This window comes from Aptenodytes patagonicus, chromosome 2 (genome assembly GCF_965638725.1).
Source record: "Aptenodytes patagonicus chromosome 2, bAptPat1.pri.cur, whole genome shotgun sequence".
Classification (NCBI taxonomy): Eukaryota; Metazoa; Chordata; class Aves; order Sphenisciformes; family Spheniscidae; genus Aptenodytes; species Aptenodytes patagonicus.
Window position 1 is genome coordinate 166,851,753 of NC_134950.1, and position 13,662 is coordinate 166,865,414.

The window sequence follows — 13,662 nt, forward strand, 5'->3', positions numbered from 1 at the left end:
TCAAGTGCTCAAATGGAGATTTTTATACTGTAGATGTCTAGAGACAAGTGAGGTAAGTGCTGTCTTTGGCACTTTTTAGGTGTTATCAAGGACAGTAAGTGTCATAAAAAGCCGTGCTTGCGAAGGGGTTTTAAAAGCATTTTCAGGCAGATGAAGCTGTCGTCATTTCCTGAACAGCATCAATATCTTTACTGTTAGCTGAATGCCTAGGGAGCATGTTTTGCCTTTGAGATCCTCTGGAGATCAGCAGGCAGCATGGTGAAGATGATGGCACAACCTGGTGGTGTCAGATTTTCAGTATGGGGTTTCTGTCTTTTTATCTGGCAGCCAAGAGGGGTAACGCCATGACCAAAGATGGTTTCCTGATGTACCTGCTGTCCGATGATGGGAATATATTCAACTCCTCCCACCGTAAAGTTTACCAGGACATGACTCAACCTCTCAGTCACTACTTGGTGTCATCCTCACACAATACCTATCTTATGGAAGACCAGATCACAGGTCCAAGCAGCACAGAAGCCTATATCAGGTAATGTATGTGTGTGTGTGTGTGTGTGTTTGTGTGTGTGTGTGTGTGAGGGGTTGACCTCTTTCTTACAGAAGACATAGGGTGCATCTATACTGCTAGAAGCAAGAAGACCAAGAAGCAATCTCCCACCCCGAGACCAGGTAATGTGAACTGGCCCATGTTCACGTCAGGGTGAGCTGTTTCTAAACCAGTTGGCCATGCCCCCCTTCTCATGCACTTTGACCTGGGTCTCTGCTGGGCCCCAGGTGTTGTCCATCTGACTGTAAGATGTATAATTACTACATTTGGGAGCAGTTTAAAGTATCTGCAATCATGTAGAGGCTGGATTGCAGCCCTTTAGCATAGTGTTTTCAAAGCATGATGCTGAGGGGATCTGTTGCATGCCCCAGAATATGGCATGAGATCATTTGTGCAAGGGACTTGCAGGGTGCAAAGATTTCTGGGGTAGAGCTGCAGGACTGTGTAGGGAATGGAAGGAGCCAAAATGATGCATACTGTCATGATGTTTATGATCTGTACCGCCTTTTGGGAGTAGCCCCTGGCACAGACTATCCCTAGAACCATGCTGGGATTAATTTTGGAGAGAGCTAGTTGGAGTGGTACAAAAAAAGAGGTGGGATGTGAGCTAATGAAGCAGTGTGGGTGATCAGGAAACTTATGCCTGGTCCCTCTTTAGCAGCTTAGATGCTCCCACAGCATCCCTGGACAGAACATTAGGTGTTGCCTACTTCTGCCTTTAACGACTGCTGTCTGATGTCTCATGGCCAGATGTTTGCAGTGGCCTTTACTAACTTGCACAACCACCTTATATTACTTCTGCTATGACCTGTATTTTTATCAAGTTAGACAATATTTCCTTATGAGCAAGCCAATGACTACAATTCTGTCTTTGTTTATTACTTATCTGATTCTTGGGGAACAATGGCCATCTATAGTCACAAGCTCAAAAGAGTAGAGAGTGAAACCTGGCACAAGTTGCTTTTCAGTAGCTGTTTGAATTCCTTGTACAGTATCTTAAAATTACAGAATTATGTTTTGGTTGTAAAAAAAAAAATATCCCATGATTCTTATTGCAATGAGTTAAAGGAGTTGTGTTATCTGAAACTTATAGGGAATTACTGTAAAAGAGACAAGATGACCTCCTAGACAGATAAGTCTGTACAGGGGAACCTACATTTGAAAATAAATTAAAATGAAAGTATGGATATGTAGAGGCAGGAGTTTCAAGTGGAAATGCAGTCTGTAGACTCAGTTTGGGAAACTGGCCCTCATCAGTCTCCCCAGCTATGGCGGAGTTCCCACAGCTCCCTCCCTGACAGCTCTGAGGATTCATCTCTTATGTCTTATCAGATCTAGATGAAGAAGTCACATCATCTGTCTTCTAAGGCTGACTGTCTTACTGTTTTTTTTCCAATGCAGCCACTGTTGATTTTCTCTTCTCTTCTCTTCACCATCCTTGGGAAAAGACTTGGGGTGCAGTCATAAGTGTCCTTTCTCATCTGGCACTCACTGTGTCTCCTTCTTTGGATAGTCCTTACCTTGGACTTTCACTACCTCCTTTCTCAGATCCCACTGTGCTTTCCTTGCTCAACTTTGAGCTCTCTTTGCTGACCCTGAGCTCTCCTGATCCCATCCTTTCTCCATCTGCTTTCCTATTTTTCCAAGCTCCTCTTTTCTCCCTTGTTCCCTAAACTTCCCGTCAGCATTCCCAGGCAATACCTGTGCCTGATGCACCCTCATTTTGAGATGGAGCAGATGGTTTAGAACCCAACCAGGTCCCTTCTTTGTTTCCAGAGCCCTCACCAAAGGCTGCCGCTGTGTGGAACTGGATTGCTGGGATGGCCCTAACTCGGAGCCCATCATTTATCATGGCTACACTCTCACCTCCAAGATCCTCTTCAGCGATGTCATTAAGGCCATCAAGAACTATGCTTTCAAAGTAAGGACAAGGGACCTGGGACCCTCTAAGATTTCTCATATTGCACAGTCCAAGACTTATAGCAGGTCTCTGCCCTCCCAGCAGAGAGCATAAACAATGAAGACTTCAACTTAGCATTTCTCATGGGTACAAGATGTGTCCTTCTGCCTGGCATCCATGTTCTGCTTTCTGCAGAGGTCCATTCCTGGGATTTGCTGAACAGGCACAGCACTATCTGAGGATGAGTTTGGAACTATACCAGCACAGCTGCATACTGGACCCCATTGCAATGAAAATAACGCCCAATATCTTGAGCATACCTGGTGGGAAATGCAAACAAGCCCATGATTTGTGTGCCTTTGATGTCTCAGGGTCCATTCCTAGTTTAGAGGAACCCATGTGCATGTGTTTTGGAGGGACTGATGCGAAGGACTGCTTCTACTCTACTTTAAAAGGAATAAGCATATCTGGAGTCTTGTATGGCAGTGCTGGGCCAGCAGCCTTTAAAAAATCTTGGGTCTGTCCAGACTGACTGGGCTTTCTGCTATTTTCCTTCAGTGCGCTTGACTTGAGAGCTAGTATCAAGTTTCCTTGGGGGCTATAAAGCAGTGACAATGACAACACACAGCACACAAAACGTCAAGGAGGGGCACAGGGAACCAAATCAGGCCTATGCACAAATGGAGGAAGGATTCATGTCACCTAAGAATTTGAGCAAACCCAGTCATTTCAAAGCCTCCCTTCCCAGTCCTTCCTCTGAGGTGTGCAAGTGGAGAATGGAGGCACAGAGAGCTTCATCAAAGTGCCCCAGAAAGTCTGTGGGAGGCATCCTGACCCAGCCTGCTGCCCTGTCCATTGGATCATCATTTCTGGAAGGCATCAGCAGAGATCTGAGTAGCTACTGCACAGTCAGATTTGTCCATTTTTAACAAATGCTCATTTTAGTGGAATACTAAGACCCTACTGTTGACACAATCATTTCCAGAGAAAACAGCACTGGGGTTTATATCAATTGCTACAGACTGGTGGAATTGCAGAGTTCACTGATGATGTATGTTGCTGTCTTGTTCTAGACCTCGCCATACCCTGTCATCATCTCCCTGGAGAACCATTGCAGTGTCGACCAGCAGAAGGTCATGGCTCAGCACATGACGACGATCCTGCAGGACATGCTTTTGGTTGCCCCGATCGATGGAAACAAATCCCAGTTCCCCTCCCCAGAGGTAAGCAAGGCCACTCCAGCACATTCTGCCTTCTGAGGTTGGGACAAGAGAGAGGTCTGTCTTCTTGCTGGGTGCCAAGTAGTGGACAATATGCCTGAGGACTGGTGGGAACTGCATTTGCTGAGGAACGGATTGTCTGTGGGTAGCAGTGGAATAAGAAACAGGAGTAGCTAGAAGTAACGTGTGCACATCAAGCATCAAAATACCCTGTTGCTCCTTGTTTGTTGTGTAAGATCTCAGAGGAGACATCCCTGAGGGCCTGGGGACATTCCTGGTCCATTTATCAAGGCCAGGGAATGTCCTTCATCCCATGAGGAGGTTGCTTTTCTGGCTTGTCCCAAGGGAGCAGAGTCCTGAGGGTCTGTCTTGTGTCTTCTCCTTGCACCCCAAAGCTGAATATGACCTTTTTCAGGCTAATCCTCTGAAGCACAGTTAGGTTGCTGCACATGCAGGGAAGATTAGCACCACGAGAAGTGACTACAAAGTGCCTCTGTGTTTTTGATCCAGTAAGACTGGACACTGCCTGATTTCATGGTAGCTCTGTGCTGGCGAATGTAGTATGTGCTGCCCTCCTCCTTTAATGTCTTGGGTGCTCTACTGTGGAGACCCAGACTGCTGATTAGGAAGTGATGGGGGCTGGAAGGATAGCTGTGATTGCTTCCCCCTCAAAACCCAAGGGGAAAACCAGTACAGGTAGCCTAAAACTGTATCAAGTGGAAAGTATCCTCCCACTGAGAATGGCCTGGGGTAGCATGGTGGTGGGGATGATCTTCCTGTGTAGGTGTCCATGGAGGACAAGGGGAGGCAGGAGGCTGCATAGAGGATAGATGCCCCTGTGATTCCCATGAATCAGGGCAGCCATGAAGCTGGGAGCTGAGCTCAGACCCTGCAGGGGGAAGGAGAGATACAGCCCTCAACAGTGGACCACCACTATAAAATCATTAGCTAACAATTAGAAAAAAATGGAAATGGAATCTTGATATGAAAAAAAAAAAATTCCAGAACAGAAGCCAAAATGAAATGTTCATCTGTTTCTACTCTTTGGGTTTGTGTTTTCTTTCTTTCTTTTCTCTTAAGCACTTTGTAGAAACAGACTTTTGTGTGGATAGCTGCAGTTCCCTTTGAATTGCATTTCTTTGCTAAAGAAATCATTTGCCAAAAATTGGATGAGAATGCCTAGCCAGAGCTGGAAGGAGTTTGTGGGTGGGATAAAGCTGGCAGTCAGCAGGGGAGAAAGGAGAGTAAAATGATTCACCCAAAATATCTTCTATATTTGTTCTCCCTCTCCCTTTTTCTCTTTTCCCTTTCTGACTTTCCCCTTTTGTTTGGGAGTGTCATGCGTTGCTTGATACAGTGCCTAGCACAGAGGGAAGCTGATCTGGCTTGGTCCCTAGGCACCAGTGCAATAAATTAGGATGAATCATAATTTTTAATGGTGCTGCTTCAGCAGGACCTTTGCACTGGCACAGACAAGTTGCCTCTATTTAAGAAGTGACTCTCTCAAGGTGAGGATCTACCCAGCATGGAGGCAGGTCTCTGCAGGCTGTTACTGAGTTGGAAAAATCAGTGTCTTCAGTGTCACCTCCTGGCTTGCTATTTATCCCTGGTGCAGGATCAGGAAAGCTGCTGATGGCTTTTCAAAACACAGCCTTGTGACCAGGGGAATGATATGAAGAAAGAAAGGAGAAACACCAGAGAAAGAAATATGTGATGTGTGTGTAAGGGAATGACCGCAGCTTCCCAAAGATCTTTTTCCCATTCCTGTGCTTGTCTAACCTCCTGCTCTGATTGCCCAGATGGACACGTGGCCCCAGCTAGAACAAAAAGGCCCAGATCTACCTTAGTGAATGGATTTGGGCTGATACGCTCCATTGGAGGGACTGATGCATTTAGTTTCAAGGAAGAAAAATTGCCAGTGTAGCAAAACCTATCCTTTTCACTCTGGTACTTTTCCTCTGCCTTCCTGCTATGTGAACTAGGAGAATGCAAAGGGCTGAACTGCTGATTTTTTTGGTGGAAAATACATTGAAGCTGAAACATTAAGGAAAAAACCAAACAAACCATAATCATCTTGAATTTTCCACTTCCTTGTGAAGCTGGCATGGGGAAGCCTGGGACAATGTACTGTTTTTTTATATTAGAAAAAGGGTGGGATCTGTCACTGGGAAGAGGGCTGAAAGGCTGTAAATAAAAACAGGTGAAGCATTGCTGCAGATTGTGTTAGCGGGGCAGTGTCAGTAATTAAAGGAAGATCAACACAGTTTGGATTCATGCTAACGATTCATACTGCAGCCCAGGGCAGGCATCTGATTTATTAGGCTCCATTCAGGAACAGTGTTGAGCTACACAGAGCATCTAAATATCTCCCTCAAGCTTCTGTCTTTAAGTCCCAATAGTAAATTAAAGGCCTGTAGGACGAAAGGCCAAAAGCCAAATAACAGCTCCAGGTATGCCAGGGTTGTAGGGAAGAGCTGATCCAGTCTCTGCTGCTGATTGCTTGTTGCAGGCCCTTCTGCCCCACCCCTGATATGCACAGGCCAGGGCCCCTTCCCCCTGTCGCTGCATCCCGGCTAGAAATGCTGCAAAAACCCAGCCCTGGAACAAGACTAAAACAGCTGCCAACATTGCATGCAACTGTTCAGCGTATCAGGCATATATGAAACCTCTCCAACTCTTTGTTGCTGGAATTCCTTGTTTACAACGACAGTGGCTTTGGGTTTAACAGACTTGTCTTGGTGGGTGACCCTTAGGACCATGAGCCCCCCAGTTGGGAGCCCTAGTGCAGTGGCAGGGGCCTCTGCCATCCCACACCTCCACTGTTCCACCAGCTGTCCCATCACTCACGTCCATTGCAGTGTCCAGTCCCCCTATTTGACATCACTTTGAGCCATGCAGCTCAGGAACCACTTCCAGTATGGCAGTGGCAATGCAGGGCTCAGCACAACTGATCTGAGTAGCAGGGTGGCTGACATGCTCTGCCCTGTGCTCACGGCAAGGCAGCAAATGCCTCTAGATTTGTCTCAGCTAAGTCCAGACTAGGTTCAGTCACAGATCTCCAAGTCAGCAGTGGACCCTGGGAGCCGTCTGCCCGGGAGGGTTACTTTTGCATCATACACTCAGCGTGAATGTGGCTTCAAATCCCTCTGCCTTATGCCTAACTCCACATCTATGCCTTTCTCCAAGGTTAGCCCAGCTTGTCAGCCTTGTCTGCAGTGCATCTTCTTGACTGAAGTTCTTGAGCTGTGTTTCCCTCAAATCCTTCAAAACCTCCTTTGATAATGTGTTTCTTCCCCTTTTCTAGAGACTCTTTTCATCCTCTGGTGCCACTCATTGTTAAACCCTGCAACACTTCAGTTTGCAACTAGGCTGAAAGACATACACAGGTGGAGATGTGATATCAATTAGTGCATCTGGTCTGCACATCTCATTATGAATGTGAACGTGTTAATCCTCATGGCTTCTCAGAAATCTGGGGAGATGGATAATCTTCATCCTGAGAGTGGGATGTAAGGTGGAAGTGCTCAGACCCTGTATATCCTTGTACGTGAGCACTTCACTTTGGGCTCCTTTTGAGAACTAGTTAATACAACCAGGGGAATTGGAGGTGTTGTCCACCTTAAGTGTTTGTCTAAATAGACAAAAAGAATCTCACCCTGGGAGTGTTTAGTTCTCTCTGTTGACTCTAAAGAAGGTGTTGAAGGCACAGAAAGTTTGATGAAGTGGATCACTTTACAGATGTTCCGCTCCCACTGAGATGAAAACTGGATATCAGACATTGCCATGGCTTTCAGGTTGCTAATAGGGGCAAGAAACTTTCAGGTAGGATAAACATGTATGCAGATCTTTTAAAATCCTCTGCTCTTTACAGCTTTGCTCCTTCTGATAAAATCAGCAGTGCTTTCGTTTAAGATGGTTGCCATGTCCCAATTCACAGACTCACTTGCAGAGCTGAGCTTGTTCAGCATGCAGTAGAAAAGGTGGGAGAGCAGAGGAGCTCCACTTGTGGAGAACTAAGGCAATGTGATTTACAGGGCACGTGAGGAAGGGAAAGAGTTGCATCTACTCCAGGAGGCACTGAACTGTATGTTCTCAGTAGAGTCCAGTGTCCTTGTAGCCTTTCCAATTTTCTTAGGTTGTATTCAACCTTGGGCTTGCCACAGGCAGTTGGAATAGCTTTATGGTCTACTTGGAGAATATTTATTGAGTATTTCAGCTAATGCTTCTTCCTAAGACAAGGGATCTGCTCAACAGAGCTGAACTGATGAGCTGAGTGTCTTTTGCCTCAGGCTAGAAATACTTAATATCACACGAAGGGGAACCAAGAGAGATAGAATAAGTGCATGTGTGTGTTTATGTCTGTGTGTATCAGCTTATTTAAAACCTTGTTAAAGAAGATAAGCACTCAAATTTAGGACTTTGCTTCCTAGCACCCATATTAAATGAAGGAAGATGATGTTTGGGACTGGCAGCTTCTGCAGGGTGGATTCAGTGCAATGCTACTATAAAATAGCACCTTCTGCAGGAAATGGAGATGAAAATGCTCTGTTTTGGGGTGAGTCTCACCCCTCATTGTGGACGAATAAGCTAATGCACCTCCTCTGGAGTTAGGTGGCACATGGACTGCTCTCCCTTGTAGGCACAGTGGAAGTCATGCACAGGGGGATACTAAACCTCTGCAATGCAAAAGGACTCCAGAAGGGAGCCAGCCTCTTAGATTTCAAGGCCAAAGGGGACCTCCATAATTGCCCTACGGAGAGTCTTGTATAACACAGTCTGGGCTGAGCAGTGTCCCTGTGCCGATGGGAAGCATCTGCAGCGTATCCAAAGCTTCCCAGAGTAACCACAGTCTAGACAGCATAACAGCAACGCTGAGGACCCACTGCTGGCAGCCCTGGTATGGGGTGTGGTGGGGAGACAAGGTGGAGGCCGTGTTGCTGTGCCTTCACTGCTGATGTTATTCAGCCATCTAAGATGGGTTTGTGCCAGAAATTACACCTCTTACTTGCTGGACAGGCTGTCCTGAACTGGACAAGCTTAAAAAGGGCTAGTAGCCCTACTGGTAATTAAGAATCAAGGAACCTGCCCCAAATACCTTATCCCTAGTTCTTTACTGTTGAGTTGTGAGATGAGGTGGTAAGGTTTCTTATGGGACATTAGAAAGTAGAAGCAGATAATATATTATATAGCAGGATGCTATCTGCAGCCTGCGAAGGACAAGAGAGACTTCTCTGCTCCCCTCCCCGCTGTCCCCAGTGCAATCCCTCCAGGCTTGTCCATTCAAAGTATTGACAGGAGCATAGAAACTCACACAGAGCTGGATTTCACCTTCTACCAGTGGGTGTTGTGGAAGGACAGGGAAGAGATGGATGTTGAGGGCAGGAGGGTGGTTAGAGACATGCGAGCAGCAGACTGAAGTGACACTCTGAAGATGAGCCGGCTCATCTCCCAGCCATGGATGTGAAGAAGCAGGTCACAGCTCTGCCTGGAAGAGGGCTGAGGGGCTGGGAGGATGGAGGATGGTCTGGGGACGGGGAGGAGGATACTGCTATGCTCTGACTGCTCCTTTGGGCCTTTTCTTCCACTAACTGGTACATTCCTTCCAGCTGCCTTTGTGTAGCTTTTGAGTGACAGGGAAAGTACCCCAGCGTAAACAGGTCATTTGTGGTAGCTGAAGAAAAATGCTCCTGGCTGCTGCCTTGGGTGCCAGTGTCAAATTTCAGCTCAAACCAAGCTTCATCCACAGCTTAGCTGGGTGGTGAGGAGCTGGACTGGTCTCTGAAAAGACGTGATGCAATTTGCTTGCACCCACAAAGGGGGAGTAATGTTCTTTGAAAAAGCCTGTGTTGCTTTATAAAATATCCTTGGTTTTCCACAGTCCTGTCATTTGAGAATGTTGCTTTTGCTGTTGTGGAAAGGGCAAATACAGGGTGTCACTGAGATGGGGGGAGACATGCTACGCAGAGTGAGGGGTTGTATTGGATAATTCTGAGATTGCATTTTTCTGGAATAACTAGCACCCTCCAAAGCCAGGACTACTGAACACATCCCTGTGGCAGCAAATCTCCCACTGGCTTCACTGGAAGCTGCAGGATCTAGGGGTGCTCCTGGGCTGAATCAGCTGATTTTGTAGCATAATCCGTTCACTTGAAGATTGCACCCAGGCAGTCACCCTTCTCAGTACTGCTCCCTGCTGCCAACGTCGTTGCTGCCTTGTTTGGTTTCAGAGTCAGCTCTCTCCAGGCTTCAGCCTTCCTCCCACAGTCAGATCTTGCACAAGAGATACATCTTGTGTATCTCCACCACCAGGTGTGGTGGTCTGCCAGCAACCATGCGGTGTTGGTGTGTTCCTTCACCTGACGGTTTTATGTGGACTTTGAAAGAGGCTGGAGAGAGTTGATTCACCGCAAGAAATGTGCTCCTTGGATTAGCTCAGCAGCCAGCTGTGTTACGTTGGCACATGCTGCTGGTTATGAGAAAATCTTTTCAGAAGAGGAGTTATCTTTGGGAAGGGTCTGGGAACTCTTCCTTAGGCTGTAAACACCCTAAGGTTTCACCTGCAAGATCCCTTACATATTAAAATCCCATGTCTGCTATGCACGAGGTACCTGTCCAGAACTTAATGGACCTCTCTCCCCATCAAAACGTCTAGTGGAGCAGAGGGCTGCACTGTTTCAGTCCCTGCATGGATACTGGTTTCCCAAGTTGTGTGTGTGTTTATAACCATACATTGCAGAGACTGGGGTAGATTAAGTAACAGGGCCACTCGGAGGGGCAGAAACAGTGCCGCCAATAGCTCCCATGATCCCTGACCTCCAGGCTTGGCCTTGTTTGCTGAGCCACATTCAGTTTTGAAAAAATAGTATATTTTTATTGCCTCTAACAGCACAACAGTTTAAGTTGTCTAGTTGAGGGGGTGGACAGCTCGGTATCAGAGGGGAATCAGTGGGCTATCTGGGGTTTTCAAACTCATGGCTTGTGGTCTCAGAGGCTGGCCAGAGGCAGGGCAAGGCCTCAGTGGAAAAACAGACTTATTTTTACCTGTATCTATGGACAGATATCTGTGGATATCTATCTGATGCAACTCTAAAAGGCCCTGGCCCTGGTTGCAGCTGAGGAGCTGTTATATCCTTGCTCCTTCAGGGCGGGCCAGAACCTTTTCTAATCACCAGCTGTTTTGTCCACTTTTCCTTGTGCAGCAATTGAAAGGGAAGATCCTTGTGAAAGGCAAGAAGCTGAGCAGGCAGGAGGACCCCACCGGAACAAATGGGAACAACAACCTAGAGGCTGAAGATGTCTCTGATGAAGATGAAGCAGCTGAAATGGAAGATGAATCTGTAAAGACTGAGATACAGCAGAAGGGGAAGGTAAGTAAAAGAAGTAACTGAGTCCTGAAAAGGGGCAGACCTGGAGAGGCAGAAAAGATATAAACAAGATCTTTGCCTATTGCAGAAGGCTCTGAAGTCCTGCATCAGGAAATCCCGTCTTGTTAGCCTATCCCATGACTCATGCTGGGAAACCACTTTCTAGGTGGATTTTGTACCATGCCTAAAAATAAAGAAAAGCAATTGAAATATACTTTTAATATGTTCCCAGCTAAGACAGTCTTCAGTGTGGTTTCAGCTACTCAGCCGGGGATATGTAAGGGTGAATTGTTGAAATCGCTGGAGCTAAGGATCCTGGTCCTTGCTCAGCTTAATGATCTCTGTCCCAAGCACAAACAGAGATCTTGCAGAGTCAGCCAAGCGTGAAGGTTGGCTTCTTTCCTTAAAATGAGGCTGGAGGACACTGCAGCTGGGGCAGACCATGTAGCATTTATGCTTCAGACCATGAAGCAGTAGAAGGGCATGTGTTCAATCTATCTCTGTCTGATTTCCAGAAATCTATTTGTCATGGGACCATCGTGACTTTGTTTATTACTGGAGACTGGTGCTTTTCTAGTCATGTTTTGGGACATACCTGCACACTCACTGGCCATTTTTTTCTGACCCGGGGAGGGAGGGAAGAGCTACGGATCTATGAGGAAGGGGTGGCCGGTTACCAAAGCAATTGTGATGACTATTTCTGGGAGGAAAAGGCTGGCCTTCACACCAGTGTTTTGCTCCCTCATGTGAGGACATTAATTTTTCCAGACTGCAGGTCATTGTGAAGGCCATATCTCTTATGGACCAGGTTCACAGGTGATTTAAATACATTAATTCCCACTGATGGCAAAGCTGATTGATGTTGCCTCTGGATCTGGTCTGATCTATGCTTCCCCTTGCTGATTCGCTCACTCTTTGAGGGTCTTATTTCTTTCTCTGAACTGTAGTCAATGTGTATAATTTTGAAGACTGTCATTTTCTTTTCTTGTCTCTGATGGGAGCTGGTGGCTCTCACTTCACCCTTGCACCAATGAATGTGGCTGTGGAGTAGGAGGTATCAAAGCATTCTGAGAACTTCCTAGTTCAAGTGAAAAAAGCCCAAGCTCTGTGGAGGGCAAAACATCCTTCCCTTCCCCTTATTTCCAGGTTTGCATGCTTGGGACCAGAACAGTATGGAAAACTCATTACTAAGGCTCTGTTGTAAAGTTTAGCAACCGGAGACAGCCATTGATGCTGAAATACAAGTGATCATGCAGAGAGCAGCAGAAAGGGTATCCCACCAACAAAGAGAGAATCCATCTGGAGAACATCATGCAACAAGGGTGCTGGGACAGCAAAGCATATGTTGTGTGAAATCCTCTCTTAGCTCACCAATATAGGCTGATTGGGTTGTACCTGTGTTTGCAGCCCTAATCACTTGTGAGTTGTGATAGCCAAGCTGAAATATTCATTCACTAATAACATGCAAATAAATGCAGAAGGAGGGATGGCGCAGATGAAATGAAATATTCTTGGTAGTAACACTTGGGAAGTCAGTGGTGTCATTGAACAGGCCAGGATGGGCCTGAGCAGGCAGTGATGCTCTGAGAGGAGAGATTAGCACTCTCCATGCAGAGCAAGGGACATGGCAAGGGCAGCCTGCGCCTTTTCCACCCTCTCTCTGCATGGGGGTGCCACTGACTGTTGATAGTGTGCATCCTTTTCACGTGAAGACAGTGGAGAAGAGAAGCCCCAGGGGTCCTGGGGCTTCATGAAAATCATGAAAACATGATTTTCACTTTTGAGTATGACTGCAGAAACTCCCCATAAACCTCTTGCTCTCCTGCTTTTAGAGTGACACCCTGAAGCTGGCCAAGGAGCTGTCAGACACGGTTGTCTACTGCAAGAGTGTCCATTTCAATGGCTTTGAGGACCCCAACCATCCTCGGGCTTTCTATGAGATGTCATCGTTCACAGAGAGCAAAGCTCTGAAACTAGCCCAGGAGTCTGGTATGTATGTTCTGCCCTGGCAAAAGGCCGTCCTCTGTCCCAGTCCCCCATAAAGGGACAGCTAGTGGTGGTTAAGCATGAGGAAAAGGCATGCCGAAAGACATGGGTTATGATCTCTTTGGCCATGCATGTCACAGAAACAGTGGGAATAACTTAATGTCATAGATGCTGTTATCAAGAAGGGCATTTTATACAGGTAGTTAACACTCAGCCAGACTCGCTAGGCAGAGGAGCAGTATATACAGCAGCATCAAGAAGAGATAAAAGTAGCCCCCATCACTGAAAGGGCCATTTTCTTCTTTTTTTTGTAGGAACCAGTTTTATTCATCACAACATCAGGCACCTGAGCCGGATCTACCCTGCAGGCTGGAGGACAGATTCTTCCAACTACAACCCCATTGACTTGTGGAATGTCGGCTGCCAGATCGGTGAGTGCAACTGGGAAGTTGGAGAGGGTCAACCTGGTTGGCTCGCTTATGACCTGGCTGTGTCAGGGCTTCAGCTGAGGTAGATGTGTGATCTCAAGCCATTTGCAGGCAGAGATGCTCAGTGGTCGCTGGGAGAGATCAGCTCTTCAGGCAATGCTCAATGACTTTTCATAGACCATTTTCTGGCCCACCTCAAAACTGTTAGGAGAGCCTT

The 13,662-nt window shown here is 46.7% G+C and overlaps 1 protein-coding gene across 5 annotated transcripts in view; it reads left to right on the forward strand.

Moving 5' to 3' along the window:
• The window catches only part of PLCD1 (phospholipase C delta 1), a 73,720-nt gene that overhangs the window by 52,771 nt on the left and 7,287 nt on the right, over positions 1–13,662 (forward strand). For 3 of the 5 annotated variants that reach the window (XM_076332010.1, XM_076332009.1, XM_076332007.1), the window contains exons 6-12: positions 328–529; positions 2,324–2,468; positions 3,521–3,670; positions 10,867–11,034; positions 11,800–11,847; positions 12,864–13,020; positions 13,332–13,448. In XM_076332010.1, the coding sequence (XP_076188125.1) occupies positions 328–529; positions 2,324–2,468; positions 3,521–3,670; positions 10,867–11,034; positions 11,800–11,847; positions 12,864–13,020; positions 13,332–13,448 (987 nt within the window). The remainder of the gene's footprint in view (positions 1–327; positions 530–2,323; positions 2,469–3,520; positions 3,671–10,866; positions 11,035–11,799; positions 11,848–12,863; positions 13,021–13,331; positions 13,449–13,662) is intronic. The other 2 variants (XM_076332006.1, XM_076332008.1) reach the window with 1 other exon arrangement.